Source organism: Geospiza fortis, unplaced genomic scaffold, assembly GCF_000277835.1.
Source record: "Geospiza fortis unplaced genomic scaffold, GeoFor_1.0 scaffold117, whole genome shotgun sequence".
Taxonomy (NCBI): Eukaryota; Metazoa; Chordata; class Aves; order Passeriformes; family Thraupidae; genus Geospiza; species Geospiza fortis.
The window spans coordinates 645,558-663,557 of record NW_005054500.1 but is presented as its reverse complement, the minus strand read 5'-3'; the positions used below and the strand labels follow the sequence as shown (position 1 = coordinate 663,557).

Here is an 18,000-nt window from a genome sequence, read left to right as displayed (position 1 = left end):
CGCCGCCTCGGGGCGGCGGGTAACGAGCCGGCACGGGATGCTGCTGAGAGGAGTTAGCATTGGTGGTTACAGCGAAGCCGGAATAACCTCGTTGAACTCTTTAACTTGTTTTCAGAGACTCGCTCTAAACCTTCCGTGCACACGGAAGCGGAATATCTCTACTGTCGTTAGTAGAGTTTATAACTGCCCCGACCTCCCTTCCCTTCGCCCCCGTCTCGGGTGCGCGCTCGCGCCCCTTCCCGCCCCTCAGGTGCGCGAGGGTCACGGGCAGCGCGAGCGGCTCCTCAGGGGAGTTTTAATTTGCTGGTTACAGGAAAGCCGGCAAAAAACCTCACTGGATTTTCATTTACTTTCCAAAAAAAAAAAACCCACAAAAAAAAAAAAATCAAATCACCCCTGAACCTTCGGCGCACAAGGGGCCTGAATATCTGTACTCTTTTGTTACCGCATTTATAACTCGTCCGCGCGCCTCCCTCAGGTGCGCGAGGGGCGGCTCCTGAGGGAAGGCGGGGGCAGCTGCTGATCCTCCTTTATCTGAATCTCTTTTCCAGGTGTGTTTCTGTGACGGTTTTAATAAAAACAGCCGGGTAGCGCTTTCTGCCCTTCCCCTCCTGTTTTTGCCCTTTATCGCTCCCCGGGGTACCTGAGGTGAAGATGAGGGAGGGTGGGGGTTGTGGAGTTTTCCCAGAGTTTTGGGGTTTGTCGGTGGGTTTGGAAAATGAGTTATGTGCAGCGTGATGGGGTGGTGAGAGGGGAAGAAGATCCACATAGGAACAGCAAAACTGGGGAAAATAATTCTCAGAATACTTCAGGGGAATGCCCCCATCAGCATACAGGTGTAAGCTATTATTGAGGTAATAAAAACTTAATTACTCACCTACTGCAAATGGAAAATAACCCAAAAACTATTGGTGTTTCTAATTGAAATAGAAGAGTGAAAAACGATATTATGAGGGGGGGTTGGTTCTTCTTAGTGTTAGCATAGCTCCTACAAAGTGTTGGCTCTGGTGTGTGTACAAATCAGAATTCCTGACTTGCAGGTACTCTAGGGAATGAGCTCACGTCCTCCTGCATCAGGTAAAAACGGGTCTCTATCCTTGTCTGTTGTTTCCAGGAAACTACTTCCCTCATGAATCATCTTTATTGTTTTTCAGGAGTTTCTAGACTGCAGAAAAACGCAGATGACTCAACAGTGAAAATTTTTGTTGCCTCCAAAAGTAACATTTTATGAGCTACAGTTTTATCAGTGCTGCGTGCTCTTACTTCAGCACATTATCCATCTTATGTGGAGCTGCAGGTAAATCATATTCTAAACTAGAGAAAAAAATTAAGAGACAAATTGTTATAAAACAAAATTTTGTTATCCTATTTTGGTCAAAATACTTTTTTCTTATTTAGTGTTGAACGTTGCAGTAAATTGCAGAGAAGGTAAGTAATTGACCAAATACTGAAAATACATCCTGTTTAGAAACATGACAAAAAAAGAGAAAATTATTTTATACTTAAGGATCTGATATTTTTTCTACTGATCTTCATCTTTATATAGATTCATAATCAATGGAAAGAAAGTGTTGAAACAACTAAAATAAAGTTTTATATAAGGGGTATTCATAAGCTACTGGTCTTTATTTTACTCTCAGTTAAATTCTGGATGTTTGCCTTAACTGGTGTGGAAACCAAAAAGGTGAGTGTTGTAACTGAGAGTACTGGAGGAAATGATAGTTCTGGTGCTGTGCATTTACATTGTGGGCTTTAATTTTCAGTTGAGGCTGTCTTGGTAGATGGCTGCTCTGGTGACCTGTCTGTGGGAAAGGCCATCCAACCACAGAATGGTCTGGATTGAAAGGGGACTGACTTAAAGCCATGGGCAGGGACACCTTCCACTCTCCAGGCTGCTCCAAGCCCTGTCCGGCCTGGCCTTGGATACTTCAGGGCTCTCATGTGTTCAGTGTTTTTCCAATTAAAATGTCTTGAAATTTTCTCAAGGGTGAAAGAGCAAGGGACAAGCAGAATGTGTGCTGGAAAGTGGAATAAATCCCATGGACTTGTCTGCAAGGATGTTCAGCTGTCACATTCAATATGACAGTGGTGACACTCAGGGGTTAGGGCAAGGTGTGGCAAACAGGAACACATTCAGTTCAGTCTCGTGTTTAATTGAAAAACCTAATTTAATGCAAGGTGGGTTTGGATTTAATAAACAAACCAATGTTACAGACATTTAAATGGACATTGTGCCAGAAGGTGATATGGCATTAAGCTCCAGAGCAGGTGGTACAATAACTTGCTGAATTGAGTGTAAAATGAAGCATCACTTACTGTGTGACCTCTTTATAATGAGTGTCTGAGGTGTTAACAAACCAAGAAAAAAGTGTTTTTAATTGGAAAAGGTACTTTGCTATAGCAGCTTCATATTTAACAACTTGTGCTTTTAAATAATAGATTGAAGTCAAAGTTCAGCTGAAGTTGCAGTAGATTTTTTTTTTATGTGTAAGTGTTCTCTCCCCTAGGAACAATGACCATCTGGTTGAAAATAGACTATTTTAGAAAAAACACCTTTTGTGTCCCATGTCTGTATTTAAAGAATGTCTTTTAGTATTGGGTTTGAGAAGTGAATACTACAGGGAATTTTTTCAGCATGACTTATCAAACTTTATGGCTTCAAAGGAAGAAATAGAAGCTTCATTTTTAGTACTTCCTTAGGATGCTGTTTATTTGATGAAACTATTATGCCATAAAACCAGAAAGATTTGTGAAGGATGATGGTCTCTGGCAATGTTTATCCACACAAATCACTTCCTTTCTTGGAATCAGAAGTGTTCTTTTATAGAGCATGAAACACAAAGAGCAGAAATCCAGGAGTTAAACCAAAGCACAGTATTAAATAAAGGCACTCTTGGGAGAGCATGGAAAGGGAATGTTAATGTGGGCCTGAGAGATTCTGAGTTTTCTTCCAATGTCCTTTTCCCCTATTTGTTCTACACAAATCAGCCCCACACAGGCATTCTTCAGGAGGAAAAACATAGAACAAGTCATGTCAGGTTGGCTCTCAGCATTCCCTCATTTCAGACAGGAAGAGGTTGTTGGATAATGGGAATATACTCTTGGAGAATGTATTATAAGTCTGGTGGACAAACCCTCATTAACTAATGCAAACTAACCCTGATTAACTAATGCAAACTCTTTTTCCCAAGGTGATTTGCATCTCACTGCAAGTTCCCATTATTTTGTTCAGAAGTAGAAATGTGGATCTCATCAGGCAAATGTTGGTATATTCTTTTGTTGAAGAAAGGCAAGCCAAGAGTTGTGTGTTGAGATTCAATGAAACTGATTTTGTGATACAAATATATTCTAGTGTCTGGAAGGATTTTGGCTTTGTGCAGGGGTCTGCAGCTCTGTGCTGCCTATACTGAAAATGCCTGATGTATCAAACTTCAAAAATCATCTAAGTTTCAAGAGGCTGTCAAGTTTCTGATCCAGGGTTTTTGGGGTTTTTTTTGGCCAGGATGACTACTTCAAACAACCAATTAGGGGTTTAAATTATTCTGACTTTGTAAACTGATACTGTAAATATCTTATAATGAGGTACTTTCCCATTTCTAGTCTAAGCTATCTGTAACTAAGGGCACATCTGTATTTTTCTTTATTTTCTCCCACTGATCAATATTTAGAAGCTAATTACTAAAGCAAATTTACTGTGGTGCTACAGTGAGTGTCAGCAGGAGCAGTTTGTGCCAGAGGCCCTTCTTGATGAAGCACTTCTGGACAGTGGGACTGAGGAGGGCAGTTCTGCCGAGGCTTTGGCACCTCTCAGGATTCTCATAAGAATTGAGATGATTCAGATAAATGTCAGAAGGGATTTGCTGCCTGCTGGAATTAGACAGTTGTGTGATGGCAGTGTTTTCTTTTGATATCAGCATGGTGTTAAAGGGGCTCCACTACCTTGCAACCTGGAACCACCTGTCAATCAGCTGAATTCAAATACTGATGGCTTTCTATTTACAGTGAAAACCAGGAAACTTGGAGAGCTTGGGGAAGAGACCCACTGGGTGCAAAGGATGGCATTTGATTTATTATTATTTTAATTACTTAACAGTGCTAAGGGAGAGTATAACTAAAATCCCTAGAGCAGTCTTCAAAGGAAGAAAGACAAATATTGAAAAATGTTGTTTACAGCCTTTAGTGTTTCATCCATGTAAATACAAATTTAAATACAGGGGCTGATCACATCTGCTGAAGTTTCTCCTTCACAGAAGCAATGCTGAAGAGCCAAACACAGCTGCCTAGAAAATGGGGGTGGAATGCAAGAACTTTGTCTGTGGTGCCTCCATCCAAGAGCACATCCTGATCTCGTGTTCCCATGGGCTCCTGCCAGGCTGGCCTGGAGTCCTTAATGGCCCTTTGAACTGTGCCAGCATGAAGTGCTCAATTTATATTTTGGTTTGGGATGATGTTTTCTGGCTCATGGCATAGCTGCAGTCTGATAAAGTATCTAAAGCCTGCAAGAGGCAGGGTAAGGATTTTCTTTGAGCTGCTTGCCATTTTCCCCTCTCTCTGGCTGTCCTGAGGTGACTTTATGATGCTTGTATCCCCAACTGTCTGTTCATGCTAGATATTAAGTTCTGCACCTCTAAAACTAGTTCAGAGAGCAAAGGGAGAAAGAAGAAGCTGCACTTGCTCCCCAGCCTGCTTCTAGACTGTGTTGGCTGCAGTAGACAGCAGGAGAGAGCTCTCCTTTGCTTTTTAGTGAGTTTTTTTTTGCTAGCTAAGGCAGAGAAGTTTCCCAAACTGTGGTTTTTCTTTTTCTTAGAACTATTCAAACCTACTCTAGGCTAAAAACCCAGAAAAACACCAAAAGCTCACACCTGGAGGCCACCAGGCCCAAGATGCTGCATTCCAGCAGTAGAGGGACTGATAACAAACTAAGTGAGCTGAGCTACACCTCATAACAAAGACTTTCTACATTTGTCATGTCTTCAAAACAGCAAGAAGTTTGGTTGTTTTGTATTGTTCATTTTTTATGCTAGTAAATACTTTACCTATTAAATAAATAGGGTTTTTCCACTTTTATCCAAAGAAACCTTTTCCCAAACCAATTAAAAGAAGAACCACTTAGATTTGCTCTCTAAAAAAAATCCCAGTTCAAAAGTTTCTCCAAAATTTGCCCTAAACCAGGACACTGGGTTCTCAGCCTTCTGAGCTGATACTCTGACTGCAGTTAATCACTCTCTGATGGAGTTTACTAAAAAATATCCTGATTAGTCTGAAAGAGTTTAACATTTTTTTCCTTAGATTATTTTGAGAAACAGCTGTGCCACTGCACTTAGGTTGAAAGGGACATTATGGTCCATATTGGGGGTAGTTATGCACAGCAACAGATAAGGGGAATCACTTCTTGACATAACTGTAGTCAGAGAAGATAATCTGATCCACTCTGTAGGCTTAGAGATGATAATTTTCTAGTAGATGAAAGAGAATTTCTCCTAAATATTTATTAAGATATGCTTGGGATACATTTAAAACACATCTGATGGATAAAATTCAGGATTAAGATAATGAAAAAGAGAAACAGTTTTTATTGACAAGACTGATATTAAACATGCCAGAGGAGGTGCTTTGTATCCCATTCCAACTCTAAAAACATCTAAAATGGGCTCGTTTAGAGTGATTCCTCTATCAGCTGTGCTTGTTCTGAGTGCAGTCAGTGCCTTCAGTGGCTCCTCTGAGCAGTTTGTCAGGGCAGGGTGGTTTTTCCTGACTGCCTGGAGCTTGGTTAGAGTCTGCAAGGTGATGATTTGAATATGTTGAATGTGACCCTGGTCAACATCTGTGTTTCATTTCAATTTTATCATAAATGAGGAGGGAAATCTGAAGCAATGCATTTCTAATACACAAATATAATGAATGGTGTGTTGTGTGTTATAGCTGTGCTTGCCATTCCTCCTTGTTGATATAAAAACTGATTCGAGAAAAAAATCTGAAAACCAGAAGTTTTCTTTCTCTCCATTTCTGTGCCACTGCTAAGCCTCACAAAAGCCCTCTCCTGGTTTCCATAGAAATGGCCTGTCTGCTGATTTGAGGTAATGGTTCACTTCCCTTTTTTCTTGTATATCTGAGTTTCCTGAGAGATTATTTTATCCTCTACATCCTTCATGTATAGAAGGGCAACCCAGGTAGAGGGGCTGATGGAACAGGGGAAACTTCCTTTCCCAAGGAAAAAAATCCGGATTTATTTGACTGAAGAATAGAGAAAAAAGGCTTGTGTGTGTCACATGTGCATTTCTGTGAGTGTGAACAGAACCAGCTCTGTGTGTGCCTGTTCCACAATGTGCTCTTGCTCCTATAATGTCCCTGTGATCCCAATGGAACATCAGTGAGCAGATTTAGGAGATCCTCAGTTAAAGCCAAGCAGATGTAGGCTCAATTTCTCATCGGGCTGAGTTTTAGTATTATTTATGTACACAAGATTTTCTGTTTACAGTTTGTTTGCATTAGAATACACCCATTTCTTTGAACCATATGATAGGAGATGACAAGAAAATATATTGGGGAACCACCCACAAGATGTTTACAGTAAGGTCTTAATCTATGTTACAGCATTTCTTCCTAGTTTAATTTGAGACATTTATGTCTACAAAGATAAAATTCAGAATTTAGTTCTGATGAGTGTTATTCTTGTAACTGCCAACAGAATTGCTTTCATGGAGTTACTCTACCAGAGTTGTTGTAAAATAAACAGGGAATCATGAGGCATATCCTCAAATTTGCTATCTAGTGTTTTGAATCCAGATGCTGAGAGCTTTGACAAGTCCTGTCCATGGTGTTCAGTGCATTATTGATACTCATTGACACAAAGAAAAGCAGAATTTATTCTGCTGTTTCTGAGAGCAAGAGTTTGATGTTGCTGAAATATGTGATGCGTGATTTTCATGATGCTGTTTTCTGTTTGTGTTCTGCTTTTTTCCCTTATTACTTTTGCCTCCCTTGACATTTTCAGGAATTATAAATCTTCCCAATAGAGCTGTTTACTTCTATACTTGCAAAAAGGTCATCTTAAGAAATTCCAAAGAACAGTACTATGAAGGGCTTGGGGATTTTTTTAGTGCTTTGGGTTTTCTTTCTACTTTTGCCAGACTCATCACTTGTCTCTCAGATACTATTGCTACCTTCTCACCTGCCAACATGGAGCAGTAATTAAAGCAAACCCCACTGTGATCATGTCCTTAATTTGTGCTCTTTCAGGAGTGCCCATGAAGTGAACATTTCTTTTGTGATTGCTCAGCTGCAGGTGACAGTTTCAAAATACCCTCTCAGCTACTTTGGGAGAGTTGTTGTCTTCAGCCCCAAATAAGTGTCAGGGATAAAATCAGTGGCCTGAGACTGTTCCTGTTTCACTTCCAATCTTTAAAGACATCAAGCAAATTCTTTATTTGCTTTTTGGTGGTTTGCTTGTAGTAACAGTTCTGTTTCCATTCCATTTGTGCTTGGATTTTTGAGCAATAATATGTGCAATCCTAGAAGATTGAGGTAATACTTGTCTTCCAATTTTCTGGCATTTCCTAATGTATATGAGAAATTGCTGCATTTCTTACAGTGGAACAAATCTTGGCAGGTTTGGTATATTCTCTGTCTGTAACTGTTGCTTGAATACAATTCCATAGGACAGAGATGATCTGTGTTATTTAATTAAATGCAGTATGTTGGTATAGCAACATTATTATGTTCCTTGAGCATTTAAAAGTGTTTTAAATGGTTTTGCTGTTTTCAAAAAGTAGCATCTTTCTCAGTCCATTTAAGTGTAAATATTTATTAACATCTACAGTTTCCTCTAATTATATAAATGGAACAAACCAATCACACCCAGATAGTTATATCTTCTGCAATAGGACTCTATTTTATAATCAGTTCTCTTGGTTTTCTGTGTATATGGATCATCAGACTAGAACTACCTGTACTGAATCTTCAGCTGTATCATTCTTTGTGTCAGTGTCTGAAGCAAATTACCTGCTAGCAAAGATACCAAGAAGTGAATCTTAGCAGCATAAAATCCCTGAGATTTTTGCAATAATTAAAATATTTTGGTTATGGGCTCAGATTTCCTGCTTAGAAATCAGCACTCTGAAGGCAGATAAATGAAAATGGTCCCTTGGGAAGTTGAGTTTCCAAGGTGAGGGGTGGCAGTGGTGGAGAAATCCATTCTTGCTTTTTTCTTTTTTTCCTGTTTTGTTTTTTTCCCTCTGTTCATTCTGAAACTATGACTTGATGAATGTCATTAGGCTGTAATCCATTTATTCCATGTGGTGGTGGGAACAGAGAATTTGACAGTTCATTTGGACTGAGTGAACCAGAGTCACTCTGAGCTGAGCCCCCACTGCCGTCAAACTGCGAGATTTTCTTCTTGATCATTTTTCTCTCTTTTGCTCGGCGATTCTGGAACCAGATTTTCACCTGGGGCATAAGAAATGATACCTGATTAATTCAAACTGCTGCTAAACCTTTTACAGTAATCATAGCGATGGAAATGTAGGTAGGTTCAAAAACACAATTTAAAAAACCCAAAACCCAAAGCAAAGAAACAAAAAACCATGAGGAAGAAAAGCGCCAAAGTTAAAACCAAACCAAGAAACCCTCCACAAACAAAATACTGAATCTATGCAGTGAAAAGTTTTTGCATTATTCTGTATTAATTTTTGGCATAATAACCAATGGAAAATTGATTTTTTTCTTGATTTCTTTTTTTTCTTGGGCCTTTGGTGTAAAGTGAACACATTGCGTTCTGTTTAGGAACACAGAAATCCATGAACTCATTGAGACTCAGGCCACAGAGTTCATCATTTCAGCTTTGCCACTGTCATAATTTAGGAAGATGCAATTATGGATTAATTGTGAAGATTTCTTTATTATCTATGTTACAGATTAATTCAAAACCAAGCAGTGAGGGTTATTTTTTTCATTTATGTTGTGAGTGATTTTTGTGTGCATATATATTCTTATGTATTTAAAAGCTTTGACTGTGTTTATTACTGGAATATATATTTAAACATGTATTTTACAGATACATTTATACTGGTATGTGTATAAATAGATATATCAGCATTACTTAAAAGACAGTCCATTTCCCAGGCTCATTGTGCAGGTGAAACACTTGTCTGTTTAAAATCTACTTTAAGTATTTCTATTTTCTTTCCTTATGTGAAAGTGTGAATGAGGAGGAACTTCTGTTTGTGTTTTCCTGCTTGCTAAGTGTGTTCTTAATTCACAGTATTTGTTACAGCCTTTAAGGTGTGTTGAATACAATACAATATAGAAAGTTGTACCCTTGCTTTGTATTAAAAATCTCAGTGATTTATATTTATTTTTTACTACCTTGCTGGTATTGGCATGAAGAGGCATTTAGCTTTGTCTGTCCTGTGGAAATGCTGATCAGTTATGTATTTTGTCTGTATTATACTTGAAGGAACTTTACAGGTAAAAAAGGGGTGGCATTAGGAGCAGCAGCTCTGTAAAAGAAAACTGCTGATTTTCTGCAGGCTCACTGGGGAGTCCAGCCATGTCTGTGTTCTAAATCAGCCAGCTTGCAGAACTTTAAGGTGGAGGTTGCAAATCTCTCATAATTGCAGTTCTCTGAAAATCTTCCAGTGCAGCTCTATCCCACTGTGTGACAAACTTAGTCCATCCATGATAAAGTTGGTTTTTGTTGTTCCTGCCTGGGAGCACTCACAGTCTGTGCAGTGCACTCTGTACTGTTTGGGTCTGGGCACTAAAATATGTTTGTAAAATCCCAGTGCTTGATCCTAAAACACCACTGATTGTCTCTGCATTCCTACACTTCCAGCCTCTGTTGGTCCCTCTCTGCTCCCTGCTCTTCCACAGACTGAGTGCAGAATCAGAGGAGGCCACTGAAAGAGGAACATTTTAAGAGACCTGAATGTGTATATTTAGAAAGAACAAAAGCTTGTAAAATTCTAAGAAGAAAGATCTCTAGTTAATATTTACTTCAGGGCAATAATCTGGTTTTTAAATGAGATGACTAATTCAGTATCACCAAATCTGCCCTTCTCCTCCAGCTGTAGCAGAACCATTGAAATTCTGGAGGTTTGGATCCAGCAGTTATTATTTCCACACACTGCAGAGCTGTGCTTGAGAGAAGTGCTCTCCCACACAGGGATTTTAGGGAATTCTCGTCCTGAGTTCCTCTAGTGTCTGTATGAACATGGCCAACAGGAGCCTGGCTTTATCCAGAACAGACATTAAATATGTACTAGACAGGAGTGAAGGCAGAGCTGCTCTCCAAGGGAGCAGCAATCCAAGTATGCACTTGAACATTCCCTGGATGGATAGTCTTGGCTACACATATGAGTGGCAAAAAAGAGATCCTGACTTGAAAATCCAAGCTGTAAAACCCCCCTGAATATGCTGAAATCTGACAGAGGAAGAATGTGGCCTGTGGAAATTGTGGCAATATATTTGTAACAAAAAACCCCATAGATATCTCACTGGATTGAGTTTTAACTTTCCTGTCTTCCAGCTGAAATATATCAAATGCTTTGGATTTTTTGCTGGCCATTACTTGGTGTGATTTCAAGAAGAAATAAAACTATGAATGTTGTAACTCTTGGGACCATAGCTAAGACCTGTTAAGCTGAACTGTTTAAATTCCAGCTGGTTAACAAGCTAGAATGTAAGAATAACTACTTTTTAAAGTATGAGTTAACTCCTAATGTTGAGTTCCATATAACTGGGGGGTTCTGTCAAACTAACTGTGGGGCTGTGTAGTGGATTCTCTGTGTTAAATGCAGGAGGTGGCTGCTGTGTCCCCTGGCAGGGCCCGGGCACTGTGGGCACTCCTGAGGGGTGCTCTCTGTCCCTGTCCCCTGGCAGTGCCTGGGCACTGTGGGCACACCTGAGGGGTGCTCTCTGTCCCTGTCCCCTGGCACTGCCTGGGCACTGTGGGCACAGCTGAAGGGTGCTCTCTGTACCTGTCCCCTGGCAGTGTCTGGACACTGTGGGCACAGCTGAGGGTGCTCTCTGTACCTGTCTTTCGGAGAGTCCCAGGTTTGCTGCGAGTTCTGACTTCCTCCTGATTGTAATGTATCTGTTGCAGTGAAATTCCTTCTCTAGTTCCAGTCTCTGGTGATCTGTGTAAACAACCCGGTACTTTTCTTTTGTTCTTGTTTTACCTGGTTAGAAAAGAAAGATTATTCATATATTGAGTTGGATTTTCCATAGCAGCTTGCAAACATCTCGGGCATTTCCCAGACATTAATTAAAATACAGGACACTTGTATGGGATTGTTTGCTGTGGTACAGAGGAGGAATAGAGGTGCAGGGTGAAGTAACAGACTGTTGGTTACCATAATTGTCTTCCCCTCTTTATTTCCCCTCTCTGTAAACATATATTTAAATGTGAAGCTCTTAAGTGATAAACACCCTGAAGCATCTTAAATAATTCACAGCAGTCCATAATTGGTGCTGGCTATATTAATCTCAAAGGGGTTTCATTTCAGTTCTCAGTGAAGTGACTTCTGTGTCTCTGAGAGCATAAATACCCAGGATTTCAAGACTGAGCTTCAGTCACAATTTGTGCAGTTGTACCATGGCCTATTTCTTTATCTCAGTTTCTAAAGATTGCTTCTGTAGCACAAAGGTATGTCCTACTAGAAATGTTGAAATGTTTTTCCTTTCTTGTGGCCATAGGATAAATTTAGAAGTTGAATAATAATTTAATGTACTTTTTCAAAAAGGTCCAGTCTTGCAAGGTGCTGAGTGCCTGTAGGATATTCCTGAGGGTACTCTGTGCTGGGCTTCCCTTTAGAGTTGGAGGTACTTGACAATTTGTAAGATGAGGCAATAAAATCTTGTAAAAGGATTACAGGATCACCCTCTCTCTAATGTATAAAAGAAATATTCTTAGATATATTGGATCAATACTGTTAATAGAAGCATTACTAAATGTTTAGACTGTATCTCTCATTTAATATAATTTTTAAGCAATTCTTCATGTAATAATAATCCAGAGAGATCAGTTTTCAACTTATTTGTTCTCCTTTGCACTTTCAACAACCAACTAGATAGTTTTCCTTTTTTCTTCTGATCTTCCCATTTTTTTTTGATGTGAGTTTTCTGGGACAAACTGTAGGACAAAGACTCCTTTAAAGTGGTTCCCTAAAATCCATTGAGGTGTTAAGATGAAGCACACGCCACACAAAGGAGCGACAAGGAGATCTTATCAAGAACCCCTTTCACATTCAGAAACACAAGCCAATTGGTTTGGAATTTACAAGTCCTAAACAAATGTCAGACGCTTTCATCTTAGCAGAAGAAAAAGGGAACAGAAATAGATGAAGGAATATTTTTTCCTCAGTTCTCTTTACTTTTGGACCGACACCGAGGACAGATTGGGATATTTTTATCTGAAGGTAGACATAGCTGAAATAAGCATAAATAGGGATATTTTCCCAAATCCTCTGCCACTTCAACTTCCAGCACAGAAGATTTTACTGCCTAAATTTGCAGGACTAAATAATTTAACTAAGTTTACTTTTTTCATGGTACAAATCATTGGCTTTGAAATATTTGCCCTCAGTGATAGTTCTAATGCTAACAATAGTATAGATATTCAGGTTCCTTGTAAACTGAGGGCTTAGAGGGAATCTTTGAAAACAAGTTAAAATTCAACAAGGTTATTCCGGCCTCACTATAATCAGCAAATATAACCATGATTTGAGGGGGTGGAGAAACGGAGTAGTTTTCCCCATTCCCCTTGGTCATAAAATTCACAGAGTATTTCTTCTGAAGACAATAAAGCTGGGAGAAGGCCTCTTTATTTGCTGTGAAAATCATCACCCTTTCCGGCAATATAACTCCTGAAGAAAAGAGGGAGAAGGAAGAGACAAGACTGCATATCAAAGCAAAGAGAAGTGTTAAAAGGGTCTGTTGCCTCAATATGACAGATAGGCCTCAAAACCTCAGACAATGTAGGCCAGTGGAAAATAGATGTCACAACTAATTTACAAAGAAAAATAAATTAGCATTAAAGTAGGGGCTTGGCCTTTTTTCCTGCTATTCTGTTTTGCTTTCTGGCCATGTTTCTGCTGTTCTGTAATCTGAATTACTTGTACATCACAGCTTGTTTAAACAAAGACATAAAATGTCTTGGATATACTTTGAAAAAAATCCTGTGGCTGAGCTTGTAACATATGAAAATCATGTTGATCTTTTGTTTAGTCCTGTTAAAGACCCTTCTTTCTGAGAAGGGTCACTCCCTGATGAAGTGTCATATGAAGTTTTAAAACCTTTTTCTAGGCCCTTTAGATACCTTTTCGGTGAGTTTTACATTTTGAAGGTTCTCTTGCTCTCAGAAAATACACATCTTACCCTGTTGATTACACAGAGTTTAGAAAATAATTGAAAGTTCTGCTCCAACATAACTGAAGAGGATGGCAGATTTTATCATAGATTTCCAGTAAAAGCAGGATCAGACTCTCAGGAATTCTTTAGATGTTCTTTTCCTCACTTGGAGAGCCTGACTGGGAAGGTCTCTTCACCAAGCCCACTTTCCATGTTTGATTTTTTAAAAATGTCTTATTGCCTTGTATATTTGCAATGTTTGTGTGTTTGAAGCAAAACAAGGGTTGGTTCTGAACATACAGCTACAGTCCTTTAGCCAGAGGATGTTTCATTTCAAATCACAGTTTATCTGTTGAAAGGACAGAGTACTTCTGTCTTTGATCTTGTTTTATCCTGAAATTGACTTGATCAGGTAAATTTTAATTTCACTTTACCTGCAACTGCATTTTTTTTTAATCAAATGCTAAATAAGAATATTGAATCAGAATGTAGTGTATTTAATAGAGTCTGAACAGGGAGGAAAAATTCCCACTGACATCTCCTCACTCAAAATAATTCCCACTGTCTTTAGGACAGTATTTCAAGAGCTCTCACATCTAATTAGATGTGTTGTGGTTTCTGTTACTCCATTCTGCTCACACACACTGATGTGTGTACACATTGGTGGAGTTAAGGACATACACATGTTTATGCATAGAAATGTATTTGTAGAGTTTAGGGCTGTCATTCTGGGATTTTAAAGCAATGAACTTTATTAAGCAGTGATAACATTGAAGGAGAGGAACCAGTAGCTACTTTGATAACCCAAATAACATTATGGCAATAAGGAAAAACAGCAAGTGTGTTTCAAAGAGGGGTTATAATGGCATCGAGTCAGTTTTCTTCTAGAGAAAACACTGATAAGGTGGTACAGAGCAGTTACATGCATAATTTTAGCCTTGTACTTTATTTGAATTCTCTTCCATTTATCACATTTTTTCTGTGTGAAGATTAAAATTTCCAGTTTTTGTTTTTTTAAACACCAATCAAAAGCTAAATCTCTCTGGTACTTTTCATGTTTTGCACAATTACCACATTTGTGCTTCACTCTCACTATCTCTTTTTTTAAGGTGGGTTGATGCCTTGAGCTCACTTCTGTGAAGTCCTCGGCTGTTTTTAACACTTCAAAGGATTGGGTTCTAGGAATGCACAGCCTGAGGACATGCAGCTATTGATGGGCTCTGTTCCACCTGTCCCGAATGGTTCATAAAGTATTTCAGAATGTGAGTAAATCCTGTGTAAGCACTTTGGAGACTAGAGATGAATTTAGGCCCAAAACAGTGTCTCTGAATTGCAAATATATTTTATAACTTTGGACAAGTGCATGAGAAACCTTTCAGGGTCTTCCAAGACTGTTCAACAAGTGCAAAGCAAGGATTTAGATTTTTAAGTGTGTTAAACTTTAAGAATGTTATTCTTTAAGAATGCCACACATTGAAAATTCAGTGCCAACATGACACAGCCAGGGCTGCCTCATTGACATTCAGTAGTCTCAGCTGAATTTAATCTACACTCAAGTCTTGCATCACTTCTACACCTGGCAATCTCCAATGATGTTAATGAAGTTACTGGGATTTTCATGAGTATACAGAAGGGGGGACAGCAAACTGAATCTGCCTGGCTTTGAAGGCCTTTGTAGAGGCTCCAAGTGGCAGGAGAGCATTGTGATATCCTAATGTTCACCAGGCATTTTATATTTAGTAATGGAGGCAAAACAATGTGTGTCTGCTTTATAATTAAGAAACAATTACCAGGCTAATTTTGCTCCTGAGTAATAACCATTTGAAGGAGGATTCTGTCTCAAGCAGCAGTGCAGATTTTCTGTGTTTTCTAAGATTGCTCCAATTGTAATTGCTCTGCTTTTTTCCAAGCATTTCTTTGATGCTCCCTAGCACACACTTATTACTTTTAACCTGAACCACAGATTCAGCAAACCTTGCTACACCCAGTTTCCACCTTGGGAATATACATGGAAACGTTCATCTGGCAGGCAGCTTGTGGCAAGAACAGGCACATCAGTGAGTGCCACTTGCAGAAAAAAGATTTTTAATTGTGTAATTGTGGAAGCTGAAAATTCTGGCATGTAAGGAAAGGAAAACTGATGTGAAATTAAATTAAAAAGAAGCTTAACCAAGGAATTATGTGATCTGCAAACAAAATAGTCTATGCTGATTGTTTGAGTTGGATTGCTTCTCTAGGAATATTTGTGCTCACCTAATAAATCTGGGCAGAAAAATTGCAGAAAATTGCATAATCACTGCAGTTAGATCAGAGCACATGGTTTTCTTTATAATTATTGAGAGGTCTATAACGTTTAAAAAGATCAACCTGATTCTATATTGATATATTCCCTGCAGCACAAAATAACTATGTAGTATTTCTGTCTGTAACTGTTAAATGTGGCTCCATTGCTCCATAACACTTCCATGATTATCATCACTTTAACATGATTATCATGTTTATCACACAAAATGCTTTACAGGGTGTTCCAGCAGGGATTCCTGGAGCTGAGACCACATCAGCCATTACACTACAGCAACCACAGAAAGCCTTTATGGGAGAAAGTGAAACTAGCACAAATTTAGTTAAAACTGCATTAAACAGCAGTAGGCTAAATAAATGTCATAAATGACCCACCAACCTATGTGCTTCAAGTAAAGTTAATTATTTCTAAGCTCAGTGATAGCAGAAGATGCTTTCTGAGGTTGGAAGTTGAATTTGCACTCACCAGCAGTGTTGGTTTGCACGGTTTTCCTCATCCACTCATAAGAGCTGTGCCTTTGGCTGTTGGGAGAGATTTGCTGGGCATGAATTGTATCTACAGGAGGTAAGGGCGCAGCAGCAGCAGCGGGGTGCAGGGAGCTGTAGTCAGCAGAGCTGTAGGAGCCCTGGCCAGGGGACGAGCCATTGATGTGGGCAGCGGGCGCGGCGCTGGAAGGGCCTGGGCCGTAGGCGCTCCAGTCCTCGCGCTGGGGGCCGTAGTGGGAGCCCCAGGCGGGCGCCGGCTGCCCGTGGCTGTCCAGGGCTGCCACGGGGTGGTATCCCATGTAGTCGGAGTAGGCTGGGGCAGACACGAAGTTCTGCACGGGCAGGGTGTTGTTGGCCCTGGCAGGTCCTGGGTACATGCTGGGCTCCTTCTCCAAGAGCGAGCTCACGTACATGGCTGTCCCAACTGTAAACACGGCGTCACAACATCTTGGTCCTCAGTGTCTTCTTTTACTGCTCAAAAATATTTGTGTTTGGTTTTCTCTAATAATGCCACTCTGCTTGGAATCTTCTACTTCATCCTCTTTTATTATCAACTGTGTTACCAGGTGCTGGTGGTAATGGTTTACCAAGATCTTGTCTGACGTCAGCCCAACTGCCTGCCTCATAATTGCATTTACATTCAAATGAAGGGCTGACCAACCCCACCTTGCTGCTGGTTCTGGTGCTTTCTCTTTCAGAGAACTTTTATCTATCCTATTATCCTGCCCTGATATTCAACAGTGATCCCAGTCCTGTAAGATGATGCAACAGTTGCTTGGATTTGTAACTTAAATAGTTAAGTAAATCGACCTTTTAAAAAGAAATTAGCGTAGTAACTATTATAGCAATGTTTAACATTCTTGTCTGAAACCTTTATTTTGTCAGGTATTATCAATCAACAAATAAATCTGTTACTCTCTTAATTTCTCATATAATTTTAAACATCTCCTTTTAGTCTTTAATGGATGCAGTCAATTTGAATAATTGTAATTCAATAACTTCAAAATATAGAGCACTTTATAAACAGCATGTCTGGAGTATAAATGTCTCAAAAATGCTCCTCACATTGTTGATGTTTGTAAGATCTTGGTTTTCCAGAATGGGAGAGTTTAAAGCTCTGACTGTAAGACTCTCTGTTCACACTCTCCCCATACAGAGTGATTTAAGAGATCCCTTCATCTGGTGGCCGTTGCAAACTGATAAATTTTAAAAAGCAGACAATAAATCTTCTTAACAAAGATGGTGCCAGAAGTACAAAGAAAATGACTGTAAAAAGTAGTGAAAAAAGTCTTTGATTAGGCCCAGGAATATTGTTGGCTTCTGTTTCAAGCCAACCTTTATCTGCCTGAAAGGAGGCTGGTTCCTTCCTCTGAGGCTGCTGGCTGTAGTCTGCTTCCCTTGGCAGCTTGGGCCAGGGAAATCAGCAGGGAGAGACATCTGGGTTGTTAAGTTTGTGAATCAGAAGTACCGTGATGCTGCTCTGTGACACGCGGATGCTCCCCGGGTCAATGTTCGTGTCCCTCTGAGAAAAATGATTCTGAAAGCGGCTTTATATCCTGTTACTAACAGCTTGTTATTAACAGGAGAATTAAGCCACACCCTAGGACTTTTAGAATTGCCTCTCTGGCTTGTGTAGCTGCAATTTGTGGAGTGAATTCGCTGTATTTTTATTTTGGATGGGTTTCTTTGCAATGAGCTATTTGTAAGGGCTATGCTTGCAAAAGAGGTGCAAATTACAATGAGTTGTTTCCCTTTACAGAGGTGTGGGTTTTCATTCAGTATCCTTTGTATTTTGACACTGCTCGTATTCACACATCCCTTCTAATTCCAGCACTAAAGGATTCTAAGTGTGTACTTACAGACAGG

At 39.7% G+C, this 18,000-nt stretch overlaps 1 protein-coding gene across 1 annotated transcript; it reads right to left on the bottom strand.

Moving 5' to 3' along the window:
- Window positions 1-8,238: 8,238 nt before the first annotated feature.
- CDX4 (caudal type homeobox 4) lies at window positions 8,239-16,547 on the bottom strand. The gene is made up of 3 exons (XM_005428721.1): window positions 16,115-16,547; window positions 11,032-11,177; window positions 8,239-8,445 (listed from the first exon to the last, which is right to left on the bottom strand). Exons 1-3 carry the CDS (start codon window positions 16,545-16,547, stop codon window positions 8,239-8,241), a joined length of 786 nt encoding a protein of 261 aa, XP_005428778.1.
- Between the last annotated feature and the right edge of the window lie 1,453 nt (window positions 16,548-18,000).

Coding starts and splice junctions, on each gene's coding strand:
- CDX4 (XM_005428721.1), bottom strand. CDS start 16,547: ATGTACGTGAGCTCGCTCTTGGAGAAGGAGCCCAGCATGTACCCAGGA. Junction 11,178..16,114: donor CGTGCAAACCAACACTGCTG/GTGAGTGCAAAT, acceptor TTTTCTAACCAG/GTAAAACAAGAACAAAAGAA. Junction 8,446..11,031: donor TGGGACTCTCCGAAAGACAG/GTACAGAGAGCA, acceptor CTTATGCCCCAG/GTGAAAATCTGGTTCCAGAA.